Source organism: Rhinopithecus roxellana, chromosome 6 (assembly GCF_007565055.1).
Source record: "Rhinopithecus roxellana isolate Shanxi Qingling chromosome 6, ASM756505v1, whole genome shotgun sequence".
Classification (NCBI taxonomy): domain Eukaryota; kingdom Metazoa; phylum Chordata; class Mammalia; order Primates; family Cercopithecidae; genus Rhinopithecus; species Rhinopithecus roxellana.
Genome location: NC_044554.1, coordinates 21117101 through 21131092, shown reverse-complemented (window position 1 = coordinate 21131092; position 13992 = coordinate 21117101). Strand labels below are relative to the sequence as shown.

The 13992-nt window shown below is 32.4% G+C and overlaps 1 protein-coding gene across 5 annotated transcripts in view; it reads left to right on the top strand.

The window, feature by feature from the left end:
- Positions 1 to 11549, top strand: part of HGF (hepatocyte growth factor) — a 71571-nt gene extending 60022 nt beyond the window's left edge. For 3 of the 5 annotated variants that reach the window (XM_030933200.1, XM_030933202.1, XM_030933201.1), the window contains exons 14-19: positions 1153 to 1249; positions 4041 to 4115; positions 4986 to 5126; positions 5651 to 5757; positions 5848 to 5993; positions 8973 to 9149. In XM_030933200.1, coding sequence (XP_030789060.1) covers positions 1153 to 1249; positions 4041 to 4115; positions 4986 to 5126; positions 5651 to 5757; positions 5848 to 5993; positions 8973 to 9149 — 743 coding nt within the window. Of the gene's footprint in view, positions 1 to 1152; positions 1250 to 4040; positions 4116 to 4985; positions 5127 to 5650; positions 5758 to 5847; positions 5994 to 8972 lie in introns of all 5 variants that reach the window. The other 2 variants (XM_010387916.2, XM_010387917.2) reach the window with 1 other exon arrangement.
- The last annotated feature ends 2443 nt before the right edge of the window (positions 11550 to 13992 follow it).

Here is a 13992-nt window from a genome sequence, read left to right as displayed (position 1 = left end):
AATTATCTATATTAGCTTTCATTATAAAAAGTTAATCTATTTATTTTTACTTTTTAAAATATATTTTTCTATGCATAGGTGTAAAGGAGTTTCAAAGGCAACTGCATACTGAATATGAAAATTCAATTCTCTTGCAAAAAATCTATAAGATGGTATATGTGATTTTGAAAAGAGTGTTTATATTTATTTCTAATTTGGGGCACAATGTATATAATGGACCACCTTTATATATACCATGCTTTAATAAAATTAGGATGCTGAAGTCAGGAAGAATGAAACCCGAAAGTTGGAAAGTTATTCAGTGCCTCTCTTCTACTCTATTTGTAAACATCTCTGCAGGCCCTACAGTCCAGTGGGCATGAGATGACACAGTCTGAGATATTCAGTTAATCCTCAGTTTAAGAATCTGTTGGCGGCCACTTGTATTTTATTTTCACATATCCCTTGAGTTGAAGGAAGTTACCCAAGTGTTTTTGATTTAAAATACCACCTGCTGTGCCCCAGGCTCAGGAAGCAAATGGAAATCTATTCTAGACCATGGGCAGAAGTAGAGAGGATAAGGCGAGGAGCACAGAGAAGGGTCAGGAAAACATCTACTCCAATGAATTTTGTATTATGTCTTTGGACATAAGGATTTGAATATAATAATTATATCCTTTGGATATGATTTCAATAAATCAAATGTTGGTAAGACATATCGAATAAATCTACAATCTAACTGTACAAACTCAGAAGTAATATCCAAGTAAAGCTTGGTTTTGTTTTTTTCACTGAAGCTATTGATTTCTACTGACCTTTAGAAATAATCATTGTAAATAACTTTGGTTTATTTTATGTTGAAGGTGGTGAGGGATTAGATCTGAGGAGCTCCGTGTTAGTGGATTGCGAGCAAAGCCACTGTCACTATCACGGCAATCCTGTCTGCTTTGAGTTGATTTGTTTTTCTGAGTTACTCAACTTCTTAGATGAGAATGGCAAGTGTTAAGGGCTTAATATAATGCTGTGGTCATATAAAACTACTCTTTCTCCAAACTGTTCTTTGGACACAATAAGAATAGTTACATTTGTCTAATTATCATTGCATTTAAGAAAACTAAGAGGCACTGATTATTTCAAATTCCTATTTTAAAATGTTGTTTGGTCCTCTTTTAGATCCTGTAATATCTTGCGCCAAAACGAAACAGTTGCGAGTTGTAAATGGGATTCCAACACGAACAAATGTAGGATGGATGGTTAGTTTGAGATACAGGTAATTATTAATAGATGCAAATCATGCATATCCAGAATATGTGCAAGAGTCATATTCCCCAAAATATGGACACATGTGGTCATGAAGGTTGTAGCCTCTACAGGGCACCTGGGTGAGGCAGTAAAAGAGGAGCCTGATCACATTCTGCTTACCCAACTGTAAGCTCCGGACTGCAATCTGTGCCTCCAGAGGTAGTGCCTTTTTAAATCTTCACAAAGGTCCCATATGTGTTGGCATTGTCCCTGATTCCAAGGGACACTTTGGTTCTGATTAAGCAAAATACGGAGGACCTATTGAAGCCCTATTATTACCATAGTAGTTATTATACTTGTTATTAAATTTCCAATCTAGAATATTATGGGTTTATTTTCTAATATGTTTAGGCATCATCATGTCAAAACATTTATTTTTGTTTTTAATTTCTGACTTTTTCCTTGTCAATCAAAAGAAAAATGGCAATTTTAAATTCTAGAGCGTTTTATCATTACAAAAAGGCCAATAGTTAAATAGTCATGGTATTACTATAATCAGTGGGGATACAAAATTCTTGACATATCTATTTCTCAATGCTCTTAAGAATCAATGATATGTTCTACATAAAATCACTTTGCAAATCGTATTGTTAGAGGAAATTAAGCTTAATAATTATGTCATAAGAATTAACGATTGAAAATATAAGTTAACTTAAAATCTGATCTTACAACTTTCATATACTACATATATTATTCCGTATGTTAATCAGAATGCTAAAATATTTATGTTTTGCCTATCTCTATCAGAACCTCGCCATGCAACACACCCCAAGGTACATCTGAATTTGAACACATTGTCTCTTGTTTTCTAGATACCTCACGTTTCTTCCTCCAAGCCTTTATTCTATTGTTCCCACAGCATATTGTGGCTTTCTTCCTCCATGTTTTATGCCTGAAAATTATTTCTCCTTCTTCAAATTTCAACCTAAATACCCTCTCTTTTAGAATACCTCCTGTTCCCTCACCTCTAGCCTCCTAGAGTAGAGAAAAAAAAGTATGTGTGTTACTATTATTAAATCACAGTGACATTAGAATAGAGACAACTTGAAACGTAAGTCCTTTTATGAATAAACCAATTATTAGAAAGCAAGAGTTTATATCATTTGATATATGTGACTTTAGATGACCATAATGTTGTAGGAGATGGCCTGAAGTTCTTTTTTAGTATACCCTTTTCTCAAGGAATGGCTCATCAGATTTTACAAATATTTATGCCAATAATTGTCATATAGCTGTCCTAAGTGTGTAGTACTAAAACAGAATTGTGAAACTAACCAGAATATTAAAGCTGAGTGTGCAGTATGAGGATTTAGTAAAGACTTTAGAATTCTGTCGGAGTGTTTAATTTTCTTAATTATAGAAAATATTTCAAGAGGCCAAGTGTGGTGGCTCACACCTGTAATCCCAGGAGTTTGGGAGGCTGAGGCAGGTGTATCACTTGAGGTCAGGAGTTCAAGACAAGCCTGGACAACATGGTAAAACTCCATCTATACTAAAATTACAAAAATTAGCCGGGCATGGTGGCGGTGGCACATACCTGTAATCCCAGCTACTGAGTGAGACTCTGTCAAAAAAAAAAAAAAAAAAAGGAAGGAAGGAAAGAAGGAGAAATCTTTCAATAATCCACATTTGAGTTAATTGGTGATTCTTTGCTTTTCTTATAACCCCAGAGGATAAAAGAAGACATATATTAATACTTCTAAATTATTTTTTCTAGTAAGAGAATTCACAAGGATACTCCTTTGGTCATCTCCATTTTTGGAGAAGCAGGTGAAGCTATTTTTCCATCAGATTAGAGTACTGTAAATTTTTAGTTTTTTTCCTTTATAAATCCAAGTTCTTAGCAACTACAGCTGCTTAGTTATTCTTCCAAAACTCATACTGAGAAGGATAGAAATTAAAAGTCAATATATATTCTTATCCTCCTGTGTGGTAAAGGCCATAAATAACTGTGGTCTCAGTCTGGGAATCTTCTAGTATTACCCTCTGAAGCACTGAACATCTGTACTCTTTGGAAATGTAAATTGTGAAAAGTTGTACTTTTTCCATGTCTCTGCCAAAAAAGAATGGATTTACAGATTTTGGATATCATCAAATAAATGTACTAGTACTCATCATACTCTACAAATATCTTACAATTTCCTAAATGATTTGCCTCGCAAAATTGTTTTACTTTAGAGATGAAATATATTCCTGATCTTATACTGGAGAAAGTAATTTATTCAGATTCAGTTACATTTTAAGTTAATATATCAAAACTACATAATGGTAGTAGAAGAAGGAAATAGTGCACAAATAAAATTGCTACCACTGGATGGTTTTCAGGCTTCAAATAGAACTCAACTTTGCATTTTTAATAAGGAAACACTGAATTTAAAATAGGTTCACAGTTTTAAAAAATTATAATTATTCTATGTTTGTAGCACATACTTTCCTCATAAGGATAGATGCACATACACACGAATGTGTATGTTCGGGATGGCTATTGATGTGTAATAACTGAGTTCTTTAGACTACACAAAAGTAAAATTGATTTCATAAATTTGTAGTCACTTTATGAAAAAAAAGTTCTAATGCTACAATCACCAAGTATCACCCTTCAGATAAAAGAACTTCTCATTTTATCCCAATTGGGTTAATTTATATATTTTCTTCTGCAGTGCATTTATTTTTAACAAATGGAGCCACAAGCTTTGCATTAATTGGCAGTCACTCTTTCTGCACAGATGTTACTTGTTTCTCTTTCCTCTTTTTCACAGAAATAAACATATCTGCGGAGGATCATTGATAAAGGAAAGTTGGGTTCTTACTGCACGACAGTGTTTCCCTTCTCGGTAAAGTATTTTTAAAACTAGTATTATTTTGAGTCTTTAAAATTTATATGTCTTCCACTTTGCTCTTAAGGTTATAATATGTATTCATTTTACAGAGATTCACCAGTGGGGTGAACAAATTATTTTATTTTTAGAATTTGCCTTACAAAACTTACTTTGACTTCACTGATATTTACAAGACACTACTTCAGTTCACCTCTTTTCACAATTAGCATTACTCTCAGTTGGGGAAAATTTTTGCTAGAATTATAGTAAATATTTTATATCCCAACTTTCTACTTGTACCCTATATTTCTAGATATAATTCTTTTTTTTTTTTTCTAAATTATCAATAGGCTTTTTCCAATCCTCACTGCTTCTTTCTCCTGTAGAGTCAGCCTCAGGATCATCCTGGGCATAATTTTCAATGAAAATTGGCCTAAGGAAAAGATAAGGAGGTAGCATTCGTAAACTTCCTTCCTACTTCTCAGCAAGGTCACTTTGATTTTGTTTGTAGAAAACTTCAACACCTGTTACCAAACCAAATATACACAGCTGATATAAACAAAACAAAATTTGCAGAAAAAAATTGTAATTCATGTAAAGTGCTTTACCTGAGCATTTTTCACAAGTGACTTACTCTAGCAAGCATAAGCAAGTTTCTAAAATAATCATTTAGAATCTCAGCAACTTAAAAGCCTCTTTCTGCTTATGTATGTTTGTAGTATTCAGAATCACCTATAACAAATGTGTTGATCTTTATTATACTATGAATCAAATTTTAAATTTAGGTTATGTGCCTTAATAGTCTAAAATAACAATAGATAGGAATAATACTACAGAATTTGGAATTACTATGTTTTACATTTAAAGCTTTTTCCTTCAAAACAGAGACTTGAAAGATTATGAAGCTTGGCTTGGAATTCATGATGTCCATGGAAGAGGAGATGAGAAACGCAAACAGGTTCTCAATGTTTCCCAGCTGGTATATGGCCCTGAAGGATCAGATCTGGTCTTAATGAAGCTTGCTAGGTTAGTTACTTTAGAAGATTTTGTATTTTTCACCTGGACTAGAATTGTTGGAGCATTTTCTTCAGCTGTGTGGCAGTTGTTTCTCTCTCACGCAGATGCATTATAAACATATGTCACATGCTATATATATGTATATATGTGTGCCTATGGGTCTCTCTGTGTGTATATAGAGAGAAGTATTTGCAAAACTGTAAAAAATGAATAACTAACATTGGGCCAACAGTCTGATCAGTCTGTTTTAAAATGGAAACTTAGCAGTTATTTGATAACTTTCTAATGTAAAATAATTCTTTTAAAAAATAGCATTGACCATTTATTCTTAAATATTGGCAAATACATGACTCATTTCTTTACTACCTATTCCAAATTTCATCAATACATTTGGACATTCCTTTTTTTTTTTTTTTTTTTAAGAAACAGGACTTCTCTGTAAATGCCATATTAAACATGAACACTACATGTAATATGTTAATTTTGTGTTGAATCCAGTTAAGAGTATTTACCATTTTATTTTGTGTTTTCAGGCCTGCTGTCCTGGATGATTTTGTTAGTACAATTGATTTACCTAATTATGGATGCACAATTCCTGAAAAGACCAGTTGCAGTGTTTATGGCTGGGGCTACACTGGATGTAAGCTAGTTTTCAAAAGATGAGGCTATATTTATTTTATTTTTGCTTCTTACTTTTCTCACCTTATCATGTTTATTTGCATCAATCTAGTGATCAACTATGATGGTCTATTACGAGTGGCACATCTCTATATAATGGGAAATGAGAAATGCAGCCAGCACCACCGAGGGAAGGTGACTCTGAATGAGTCTGAAATATGTGCTGGGGCTGAGAAGATTGGATCAGGACCATGTGAGGTAAAAAGGAAGTTCTTTCATAAGAAGGATGTGATTAATAGCTTAGTGTTTCATGGTTTTTTTTGTTGTTGTTGTTTATTTTTCTCAAATCAAAAATGTTGTATACCAACCTGTTCTAGGAGAGAGGAACTGGGAAAATTAACTCTGTAATATTCTGCATTTATTTAACTAAACAGTGAGATAATCAATGTTTTATTAGCAGCAAACTATGATGACATTTGTCACTCAAAAAACAATTAAGTGTGTAGAGCCGGAACTCCAAGGGAGAGCTATTCAAATGAGAAGTGTCCAAATCAGTTAAATCAATAGTTTGCATTTTTCTAATGTTTTTCTAAATGTATCTCATCTTCCCAAATTATCTCGAAATGAACTCCACTAGTTGTATCATTTAGAGATGCCTGGCTTTAAACTTTAAAATCTCTTTTTGGGTAAGCTGGTCTCTCTTTTGCTCTCTCGCTCTGTGTATGTGTTTAAACATTCTGTTTTAAAAAGCCCAAAGGTCAAAGTTTGTGACTTTATGAGCTTGGACATTTCATTTGTTAGGCAACTGTTATTTCGGCTTGGCAATGTTCCTATCCCTATTTTACATAGACAAGCTATTAAGCTGTTAGTTTAATTAGCTTTTAAATGTGAGAGACATGTTCTCCAAGCTTCAGGGCTGTGGGATTGTGGAATGCTGTGTGTGGCAAAGGATGAAATGAGTTCAATGATAGTGAAATGTCCTTTGATATATAGGAAAATGCATGCTGTAAGTATGGAACATAAATATGTATTGAAATGCAAGTGCTATACACCTTGCTCTGAGATTTTATTTCTGAAAAGAAGAGAAAATGTTTACTGTTTACTCAATTAGTTTTTAGAACTGCTTAAAAATGATATGGTTAGAAACAGATTACATGTGTATAACCAGTTTCAAATTTGTTGCCTTTCTAGTAAATCATGAACAATGAAACCGTTGTTCATTGTAACAGGGGAAATTTTACTAGGAGAAAGAAATGACTATACTTTGAAAAGAAAAAGCAATAAGCATCCCGGAAACACAGAAGCGTCTAAGTAGACCCAACCTTACAGATCATCTAATTATTGTCACTACCAAAACCAATTCGACAACTGCTTTTGAAGAATAGCCTCTAATCTGGATTATCAACTATATATTCTTCATTTCCCTTCTTCAGCTTGATTTATTCATCTCTGTCTACTATATGTGTTGTTTTTAACCTTATTGATAAGACTTGACCTCAAATAGATTCTGCCACTTCTAAAAAATGAATTTATCCTCCAGAATGTTTTTAAAAATATATATGTCACTGACATTTAAATCAAGGCAATTTAACCACTGAAATAAATTTGGAGGAGATACCTCCCAAATGTTTGTATAATAGCAATAACATCATATTTAGTGAAAGTTTCCAGAGTAAATTACTTTGAGGAGTTTGTGTCAGTAATCACTAGTGCATTTGTTTAAAAATCAGTTTTCTTGGCCAGGCACGGTGGCTCACATCTGTAATCCCAGCACTTTGGGAGGTTGAGGCAGACGGATCACGAGGTCAGGAGACGAGACCATCCTGGCTAACACAGTGAAACCCCATCTCTACTAAAAAAAAAAGAAAAAAATACAAAAAATTAGCCAGGCGTGGTGGCGGGTACCTGTAGTCCCACCTACTTGGGAGGCTGAGGCAGGAGAATGGCGTGAACCCAGGAAGGGGAGCTTGCAGCGAGCTGGGATTGCACCACTGTACTCCGGCCTGGGTGACAGAGAGAGACTCTGCCTCAGAAATAAATAAATAAATAAATAAAAATCAGTTTTCTTTCCTCAACTGGCATAGTTTATGCAAAGTCTCTTGGAATAAACAATTTTTCTTTACTGTTTAATATTCTGCTTTACCCCTAACTTGGTTTTCCCCATCATAGAATGCCAATGTCTCTCTTCTTTCCCATTTGAATCACAGAAGTTAATTTTGCAGTGGTTTCCCCCGTTGCTGTTGGGGGAAAATTAAGGTAGTTCCAAACACTCTTCTGCATATAAGGATACCAAAAGCCAGCCATTGCATTCTTAGGAGGCTACATGGTTCATGAAAGTGGTGCAGCACAGTTGTACTGGTTATATATAACAATAAGTGCATTGTTATTTATATTGACTTATTATATATTTTTATATAATTATATTTGTATGAATAAATAAAACCATAGATGAATATATGAATGTATATATATATAACACAAGTAAAGCTATCTGTTAATCTTTTATCTATCTCTATCTGACGATGCAACAGGCTTACCATATAAGAAATGCCATGAAATCACAGGACATCCTACAGAAAGGAGGGTATAAAATATAAATATAACTATATTAATTACTAATACCAGCAGTAAGTGGAGGAATATTCCTTGCTTGGAAAAGCAATTTCAATTAACAGAATTATTTTATTGACTACAAGTTTTTTATTTAACTTGTTAAAATCATCTGGGGCAGGATTGGGTGAGGCAAATAAAAAAAGGTTTAGAAATAAGATAAAATATAATGCAGTTTAATTATTAAGATTATATGATTACAAGTTATTTTCTTTTTTACTTGTATTTTTCCACATGTTCCAAATTTTCTATATTGAACATAAGAAGATTGAAATAAATATAAAATCTACCTTATTAAATAGGTACCAATGGTTATATGTTAGTCTGCATCCAACAAAGGCAGAGCACACTTAAAAGGATGATTGACTATTTTGGAAAAGGCAAGTCATTTTAGGAGAATACTACACATAATAGAACACTTTAAACTTTGTATTATCTCAGTCTTGGCTAATTCAGTAGAAAGTCAACAAATGGTCTAGTACACTAATTTTTATATCTTCATATTTCAGTTGCAGTTATTCTCTTTTTCTGTATATATCTCTGAGATGCAAATCTATATGCGATAATGTTAATGAACTGTTGTTTAAATTCCTAATAATACTTTGTTTTTGTATGTCTTACTTCTAGGGGGATTATGGTGGCCCACTTGTTTGTGAGCAACATAAAATGAGAATGGTTCTTGGTGTCATTGTTCCCGGCCGTGGATGTGCCATTCCAAATCGTCCTGGTATTTTTGTCCGAGTAGCATATTATGCAAAATGGATACACAAAATTATTTTAACATATAAGGTACCACAGTCATAGCTGAAGTAAGTGTGTCTGAAGCACCCAACAATACAACTGTCTTTTACATGAAGATTTCAGAGAATGTGGAATTAAAAGTGTCACTTACAACAATCCTAAGACAACTACTGGAGAGTCATGTTTGTTAAAATTCTCATTAATGTTTATGGGTGTTTTCTGTTGTTTTGTTTGTCAGTGTTATTTTGTCAGTGTTGAAGTGAATTAAGGTACATGCAAGTGTAGTAACATATCTCCTGAAGATACTTGAATGGATTAAAAAAACACACAGGTATAATTGCTGGATAAAGATTTCGTGGGAAAAAAATCAATTAATCTCTCTAAGCTGCTTTCTGAGATTGGTTTCTTAATAATGAGTAAACCATAAATGAAATGTTATTTTAACCTCACCAAAACAATTTATACCTTGTGTCCTTAAATTGTAGCCCTATATTAAATTATATTACATTTCATATGCTATATGTTATAGTTCATTCATTTCTCTTCACCATGTATCCTGCAATACTGGTACACGAACACACTTTTTACAAAACCACATACCCATGTACACATGCCTAGGTACACATGTGCATGCACTACAGTTTAAATTATGATGTACCTAATGTAACCCCTAAATATTTTAGAAGTATATACCTATAGTTTTACCTCAAAAAAATAGAAATCTCTAAAGACCAGTAGAAATATTTTAAAATGATGCAAAATCAAAATGACTAGCTAATTCTCCATATATAATCTGCAGATGATCTTCTTTGGTTGACATTTCAGGTGTGGCCATCACCCCGGTTAAATAACACCTAATCTAGGTGTTTACATGTATTCAATATCCTAGTTATTTCATGGAGTTTCTAATTCTGAAAGGAAAGAGGGTAATAGTTCTCTTTGTGTAATTTGTTTCCTCCAAACTTAAGGCCACTTATTTACACAAGATATTTGTGTATCTACTTTCCTAAAGCATTTCTTAAGTGCTCAGATCAGTGTCTAATTGAAGAAGATTAAAACTGTTTGGTCATTAAAAACGTATTTAAATAGGTTAATTCTAAGACTTGCTGCTGTGATTGACTTCTAGCTCACTGCCTTTAAATTTACAAAAATTTAAGAGGAAAATTTACATGTCTCTAAAGTTTTATAAATACCCTTCATCAAGTCATGCATTAAAGTATATATAGGAGAAAACAATAAAAACACTTTTCTCAACCTGGAGAGTTTAGCCTAATAAAGTTTTTTTGAAGTAAAAGAAAACTTGTAAAAGGAAAGAAACTAGTTTGTCTAAACTCTGTATTCTTTTTTTTTTTTTTGAAGTACAGTGGAATCTGTTGAATCAGATATTTTATCAAGATATCTTTATTTTTTCTTATTTCATTTTACAAAGATCACTCCCAATGCCATATGTAATAGACATTTAAATTTTGTGTTCTGTATAACAGCCAAATGATCATATTTATCATTGTATTTGTCATTTTTAGCTAAAAATCATGTATTGTTGAGAAATAGAATAACAAACAGGCTTTGAATTTTTGCAAAAATCTTCCTGTACAAAACATCTTTAAAAATAATTTTTTGAATGGTGTGAATCCAGTATTCCCATTTCTCTGACTTAGTTTTCTTGAGTGATTTTTATCAAAGCTAAGTCCCCAAATGATTCCCTAACAGCTCTTTAGAATACTGTTTAATCTGGACTAAAATGGTTTTAAGTTTATGGAGAGTTTAGTCCACAGAACTAACTGGACTTCTGGCGGCAAGTCCAGAAATGCTTATACACAATTTTTTTTCATAATAAGATAGGTGCTGGTATCAAAAACTTAAAGTGGAAGCAAAAAGACATCCAACTAGTTGCTAGTCCCCATCATCTTATCTGATTGTATTTCTCTCCTTTCCTTATATAATACGCCATTTTAATAAGAACACCCAGAAATTTCAAGAGTATATTGCCAAAATATAAAGTATATTTCATAGTTTCTTCTGGCTGAACCAGTGAAATTTTATTGTTGCATATTAATGATACTTTTAAAACTTTTATAAAAATTGTCATCCTTTTAAATACTCACATTTTAAAAATACTTCTTTTATGACTCTTTCTCTAAATTTCCTGGAAATACAGACAAAGATTAGCTATATACAAGATGCAGCTAAGTATTTAGATATTTTGAGCCCAGTATTTTTCATTTTATTAAAGGCTAAAAACAATACCACCAATAAATCATCAAACAAACTGTACAACATAATTCTCTCTTTGGGAGGCTCCTTTTGTGATAGAGGGACATGGGTGGAATTGACAATGAAAGTTAGATGAACAAGGTCCATGTTATTTTAGGTAATAGAACAGGGTAGAGTCATATCATTATTTGTGGGCGGAAGATACTGTTTACCACGTGTTCTTTGCTGAATAAATTATTAAACATTTTTTAAAATCCAATTATCCACTTTATTTTGTGTCATTGACAAAAGGATTTTTTAAATCAGAGGTTTCAATGTGATTTTTGGTTTGGCTGTTTGCGTAATGGTTATGTACTGTTGTAATTGCAGACATTTTCTCATGTCTACCAGGAATTGAAGTGTAAAACTAAAATATTTTTCATAATGCCTCTGCCGTGCAGAAGGAATGATAATCCTTTTGTATACTTCTTTAATTTTATTGTAAAATGTGTAATGACTTTTACCTATATGCTGTGGGCAGGTCCTCAGTAAAATCTATTGAGTCAATTTCTAGTATTAACAGGCTTTTGCTTGCTATCTAAGTGTTTCAAACTATGGAAAGTGTGAGACACTGGAAGGCAAGAAAATTAACAGTAATGGCATGTGATAGCAAAATTGTATTTCACTTATTCCTGTGAATATTTCTTGTTGGTACCAATGGTACTGTACAAAGTGAATGTTATAGCCACAACATTCTCTTGAAAAGAACACTGTCAAGAAGTGGGAAATTGCTGTAGGCATTTCGTTGTTGTTTTTAAACTTTTTTAAAAAGAAATACTGGTTTTGCAAGATAGAGATCATGAGGTAAAGAATTTTAATAAGCTCTTATACTAAAAAGCCTTAAATCGATTTACTGAGATTCAAAACATACTATTATAATCAATTATATCCTATATATGTAGGCAAACTCATTTAAAAAATAAAATTAATTTTGGTAAAAGTACATGGTGTTTGTTTTTAAAATACATAATTTTAAAATAAATCACTTGTCATGATAAAGTCCAAAAAGAAGTTATCTTTCAATATTCAACTAAGTTTGGAGCTAAGAATTTACTAATACAAAAAAAGTTAAAATGTTTTGGACCATATGTATCTTGACAGTGTAACTTTTAAGTAGGTTCATTTCCATTTGCACAGAAAGTTTCTGTCTTTAGGAAACTGAAAATGAAATACTGTGGATGTTATGACTGTTTGTCTTCTATGTAAATAGGAAATTAATAAGCTGCCTATTGAGTGGTATAGCTGTATGCTTACCCAAAAAAGGGAACACTGTGGTTATGACTTGTATTATAAACTTTCTGTAGTTAATAAAGTTGTTATTTTTATAACCATGATTATATTATTATTATTAATAAAATATTTTATCAAAATGCTTATTTTCTCTGTTATAATTATTTACATGTACATATTTGTATCTTATGGCTTAAATGCAGAAAATAGCAACAACAACATCACTGACAAAAATTACATATACGTTCTTGCAAAAAATATAACTTGTCTATAGAACTAAGACAAAAAGTATTATTTTATTCCAACTAATATCCACAGCAATATAGATGGTCTTCAGTAAACCATTAATCTCTATGCACGTTAGTTTCTCCCACTGTAAAATGTAACTACTTATTCATTCTTCATATTTGCTAGAATGGTGCTATGTTGTTATTTGCCAAGATATACAACATATTCCCATGAATTGTCACTTAATTTCCTGTCTCATGCCACTATATAATACAAAGGTGATTTTAAATTATTTAATGAATCACTTTGGGTATCTCTTTAAAGTGTGCATTCAGTTAAGAATAAATAATAATCCAATGGATTCATGTAATTCAAATTGGAAGAACTAGTCATCAATGATCTACGCAAAGAGAGCTCTATAACACCACTGATTATTTCAAATTGTATTTTACTGCCTTTTTTCCCTCAAAAGGTTGCTGTACTAGTTTATTCTGGCATAGATAGTGATCTCAAGTGATGATTAATGCATCTAATTCTATAGCCCATATTAAGATATCTAATCTTTTAAGTGATTATGATTAAAGCAGAACATATACTTATCCACTTATGGTGACAGTAAGAATATTTCAAATATATTAACTGTTGATTTCTCTAGATTTTGACCTTTTTTCTCTCTTTTCTAGAATTCCATTCCATTCTAAACTTATATTCTGCTATTTTAATAAAATAGTCCAGCTAAGCTTCTTTAAGAGATATTTGAACAGGGTCCTCAGTAAAAGTTAAGGAGTGAGCTATTTAGATACCTGGGGTCTCATAAATAATACTTAGAAAATATTTTTCTTGGTTTCTTATTTATTTACTCTTATAAATTGTCATGCTCTAAATAGTTACCATTTGTCAATGTCCTGAATAGAACTCTGTGTTTTAGTCCCAGAGTTCTATTGCCATTCTATTTTATTATTCTCCTACACAGGCACCATCTTTAACCTATACAATAGTAGAGATGGTGTTTCACCATCTTGGCCCGGCTGGTCTTGAACTGACCTTGTGATCTACCCACCTCGGCCTCCCAAAGTGCTGAGATTACAGGCTTTCTATGTCACTCTCACCAAATTACAAGCCTCTCATGTATAATTCACATTAGAAGTTTTATTCTTGGCACTCTATATTTTTCTTTTGTCCCTTGTATTTACAA